The sequence below is a fragment of the Nestor notabilis genome, unplaced genomic scaffold (assembly GCF_000696875.1).
Source record: "Nestor notabilis isolate BGI_N333 unplaced genomic scaffold, ASM69687v1 scaffold4167, whole genome shotgun sequence".
Taxonomy (NCBI): Eukaryota; Metazoa; Chordata; class Aves; order Psittaciformes; family Psittacidae; genus Nestor; species Nestor notabilis.
Window position 1 is genome coordinate 42,894 of NW_009937667.1, and position 4,664 is coordinate 47,557.

Genomic DNA, 4,664 nt, shown 5'->3' on the forward strand with positions numbered 1-4,664 from the left:
GGAATGTATACATTGCTTAAATCAGAACTACACACTACTCTTTTCACATAACATTTCTGTTTAAACACAGTTGTTAGTTTTTTGGTCTCTAGAGCCCTCTTTCTGCCCCTAAATACACTTCTGCCAAATACCTGCTGACTTGGGTGGAACTGATGCTATTGAAAAATGGTCTGGGGAAACAGTGGAAGAAAAAGATTGTGAAATAGGGCAGTGTGGGAGACCCAATATTAGAAGGCCTTCTATTCTCTCAGAGAATGCTTTCCTTGGGTTTCTGCGGGGAGCATTAGGGATTAAGATTAGGACTGAGCACAGAGATATAGTGTGTAAATTTCTCTTGCAAGGCCTGAGCCAGACAGCTCTGAGGACAGAATTATTCCTAATTTTTGGCCCTATTTCTCTTCCTTATCAGTGACTTGTGATTTCTCCCCAGATATAAGGAAACCTCTCTTTACAAAGACAGAGGAGCTATTCAGCTATCTCTGGGTTCTGTCCAAATTTGGGGTTTTACTCAAATGGTCACCTTGCTCCTAGCAAGGGTGAGGAGGTAGAGGAAGGTCTCCCTCCAGCTTCCATGGTGATTATATGTTTATTGTGTCATCTAGTCTGTTTTAGAGGAAGTTGAAATTAAACAGGTCCAGGCATAATGAGTGACTTTGCTGTGGTGGAGGTGTCTATCTCTAAATGATGGGTGATAAAAAACACTTTTTGAGAGGAACAGACCTTCTGGGAAAGTGGTGGGAGCTGGACCCAGGCAACAGGCAGAGGGATTTAGTTATAGCGCAGAGCAGAGGAGGACTCACAAGCAAACTCCTTTGTGTCTGTCTTCCAGATCCCAAAGACCCCTCAGGATCTCCCAGTGCTGAAAGTGAGTATTATCACTGTGACCGATGCTCAGCTCCATTCTCCTGCAACTGCCTCCTTTTTCCCTTCGATAGGTTCAAGGGGTGAACAAGAACCACCTTCTAGATGCTCCCTTTTTGCTCCCACAGTGCTGCAGTCCCTGAGGTACAGGAGCACCTGCAGCACGCAGAGGGGCTGCCTTTCACAGCCGTGGTCAGCCTCCCGTGCAGGCAGCCTAGCATCACTCCAGGTGTGCTAGTGCCATAGTCTGCATCCCCACAACCCTTGAGCAGCCCCCAGGCAAGACGTGAGTCTCACAGGTTATTAGCAGCTAGATGCATATGCTCTCTGTGAAATATTGTGAGCAACATGGCCAGTCTACCTGCTTCTCTGAGCTGACATCAGAGACCTATCCAAAGTGACTCTTGCACCCCCAGACTGCTAAGGGAGCAGAATCTGCTCCAGGGCCTCCAGGCGCTGCTCTTTTGGATCTGCTGAGCAGTCAGTCTGGTGTGCAGAATCACAGAGCAGAAAGGTTTGGTGCCACACAGCAACAGGCTGTGACATCCCTTCCAGATCCCACAGCCTGGAAAGCCGGAAAGCAAGCACCTTCCATGGCTGCTCCAGGCTACCTCCTGTAGTCCCTCCTGCTAGGTTGCTGGGACATGTGAATTGCACACCTTGGGATGTTCACAGGTTTTGCAGCAAGCTGATCCTGGTATAAAGCTGGATGGGAAATCCCTTTTATTCCCCCCTATCTCTCTGTTCTCATACCTTAAAAGATAACATTGCTGCTGAGGAGCATGAAAGCTGGTATTTCTTCAGTGAGCCAATACAAATACAGATTGGGAAATAAAAAAAGAACTGAAAAGAGTGTTCAGGGAAAGGTGGTGATCCCTGGCAGCTTATTGACTGGCAGTTTCTGTGCAGCCAGCATTCTGATCCAGATTAAACCCCAGCTTGTTAAAGAGGGGGCACCTCTCACCTGCCAAACAGAAACACAAACACCCCACAATGATGAGGGAAGGGCACAAATCCTACCATCAACCTCCAGGCAGAGGCCTCAGAAACTTGTTTCTAGAAACTTAGAAACTTGACAATTTGCCAGTTGCCCTGCTGAAACACGTATTGGTGTGCAGCTGCCTGTGGTGACAGTGTGCCAGCATCTGTGCACACCTCTACTGCTGTGGGTCCATGCCATGGAGCAAGGCTGTGCTGTGCTGAGCCCTGGCTGGAGGTGATTTAAGGCCTGGTGGCTGGTATATCACATCACTCTCAGTCTGAGTGAAATACAGAAAGGAAGCCAAAACTCTGAAGTTAACCAGGACAGGGAGAGAGGGTGCCATTTCCTTAATTTTCTCCTTATATGTATTTTATGCTGTCATGACTTTGCCATATGCACATTCACTGTGGAATTAGATGATGCCATGTGGTAAGAGAATGGAGTTTATGGCAGAAAAGGCCCTTACTCCATGGAGTAGCGCAGGTTGGAGTGAGGGGGGAGTCCAGCTGTTGGGCTTTGAGTGGACAGTGGGGTGGTGAGAGTTGAATGGGCAGTTAGGATGATTTGTGGCAGTCATCTGCTTGTGAATAGACTGTCCAGTTCCAGAGGTTAGGCTGGTCTCTACTTCTCAGAAATGATGGCCTGCATCTCTAACCCACTGTGTTCTTTCTTGGTAGGCATCAAGGTTAAAAAAGAAGTTGCCAATACCTTTGTGAAGAGGAAGAAGAGATCCAGCCTATATGAATGGTAACGGCTCAGGAGTCAGAGCTGGACTCTGGACCTGTTATGAAGAGGGGATGGGAAGGCAAAAAGACGTGACAAAGCATTGATTTGTTGTACATCTATGTTATTATCTTCATGTGTTGCAGCCAAAACAGGCTGTAGGAGACACATATTGATAGATAAACATTTTTTTCCATAAATATCCTTTTGAAAACTCAAAGGAATATCAGCTGGACTCGGATATTCCTCCCTGGGAGGAAGATAGTACTAGCTGTCTTGGCTAGCCATGGGGACAGCAGGATATAAGTTAGAAGCTGCTCTAACCGTAGGGTCATCAGAACCAATTTCCAAAATAACGAGTACCACAGAACCTTGGTCGTTGCCTCTGGCTCCCTACAAAAGAAGTGCAGCTCTGTTACAGGGACGTGGCTAGAAGAGACTGGCTGTTATTTCTGAAGCTGTAGATCCTACATCTATTTGTGCGGAAATCCTAGACACAAAGATTTGGAGAAATCCTACCTCTAAACATTTGGAGAAATTTGAAGTAATGCAACAATGTTCTTCACATATTTCCTGAAAGGGGTTGTTAAGCCACTCTCTTTTGTGAAAAGATTTTATATTCAATCTGTCTTTGGACTGCTGGGTTTAGGTAATAGAAGATTGGTAGACCCCATCATTAGAGGAAAGGATCAGAGTATTGTAGCAGAGAAACTGGCTGATGTTGAAACCTGCAGTGATTAAAACCAAGATGAAATTCAGTAGCAGCAACTGTATTGTCTGTATTGACTGATGCTTATAGGCAGGGCATCGCAAAGTGCCTTCTGCTGTAAGCATTAAGCAGGAAGTACTGAGGTATACAGACACTGCGGTGTATTATTTGATCATGATGTAAGGTTAGTCTGGTAATATGGGTGCAACAAATGGAATTCAAGGGTGCTGCAGGGTATCTTCAATACAGAAATAAAATAAAAATCATAAGATACTGGTGGGACTCATGTAGCAATGTGTACAGTTTTTGGGAAAGATTAACCAAACCTAAAAGAGGAGTTGAGAAGGGCATCCAGAGTGTATATCTGAGACTAAAGGATTTGGGTTTGCTTAGCCTAGTGAAAAGGTGGATGGGAATAGTGTTGCTGTCTACAGCAGAAGTGAGGATGATGAGAGAAAACTGCTTAAGCTAAAAGAAGATAGTGGCTAGTGAGAAAGTGAGCAGAAACTGGGTGCAAATAAAGGTAAGCAGGACATAATTAAATGAATATGCAATTAAAATATTAATAATAGAAATAAAACCAAGAACAGTACCAACAACAAAAATAACAATAACATTAATTATAATTAATAAAGCTTCCGAGTAGCTGAGAAATGAGGTTGAGAAAAAAAACCAGCCAGACTTTTTCAGTGGTATTCTTTTTCGATCAAACTTCAAGAACAATTGCTTCGATTGCTTTAAGTTGGGTGCAATTCCACTTTTTCCCAGCATTGATCAAGCAGTCTATCCTCATGTAAGTAGATATTTAACTCACCATGAGAAGTCCCCTGTTGGGACACCCTGCGGAATCACTCTTTTCATGTTAGTGTTAGGAGCGTGAACCCTTTCCAACTGCATTGACTGAATCTGCATAACAGCATCTTTCTCTTTGTCTACTCCAGGTACCAAGAGTATTACAAGAGTCCCATGGAGCAGATGCATGAACGTTGTGAAAACTATCCCCCCTGTGACTATCTCTCTGACCAAATAGGATTTTCCATGGCCTACAACCGTTTCTTTGGGAGATACTAAGGATGGGATAGTCACTTCGTTCATTTGGCTTGGGACCACTCTGAACCCCCTGGGAGAACGAAGGTTGCGGGTGGGAAGAAGAAAAGCATCTAGACTGGGGTCTTCTTCTGTTGTCTCCCTAACTAGCTGGAACACCAAGGCAACAATTATTACACTTGTTGAGCTTGCATTAGATTTTTTCCTTTCACCAAAAAAGTCTCTCTTCAGTTGTCTTTTGTGGTATTTTGAGCTTCACCAGAAGACTCTGTCTTATCCCATTCCATTTGAATCCGTAGGACACCATTGGTGAAAAAACAGTGATTATTCTAAGGAAAATCA

The 4,664-nt window shown here is 44.4% G+C and overlaps 1 protein-coding gene across 1 annotated transcript in view; it reads left to right on the plus strand.

The window, feature by feature from the left end:
- Nucleotides 1-4,346, plus strand: part of BGLAP (bone gamma-carboxyglutamate (gla) protein) — a 5,362-nt gene extending 1,016 nt beyond the window's left edge. Inside the window, exons 2-4 of the mRNA XM_010018920.1 lie at nucleotides 830-865; nucleotides 2,521-2,590; nucleotides 4,217-4,346. Of these exons, the coding sequence (XP_010017222.1) occupies nucleotides 830-865; nucleotides 2,521-2,590; nucleotides 4,217-4,346 (236 nt within the window). The remainder of the gene's footprint in view (nucleotides 1-829; nucleotides 866-2,520; nucleotides 2,591-4,216) is intronic.
- Nucleotides 4,347-4,664: the final 318 nt, after the last annotated feature.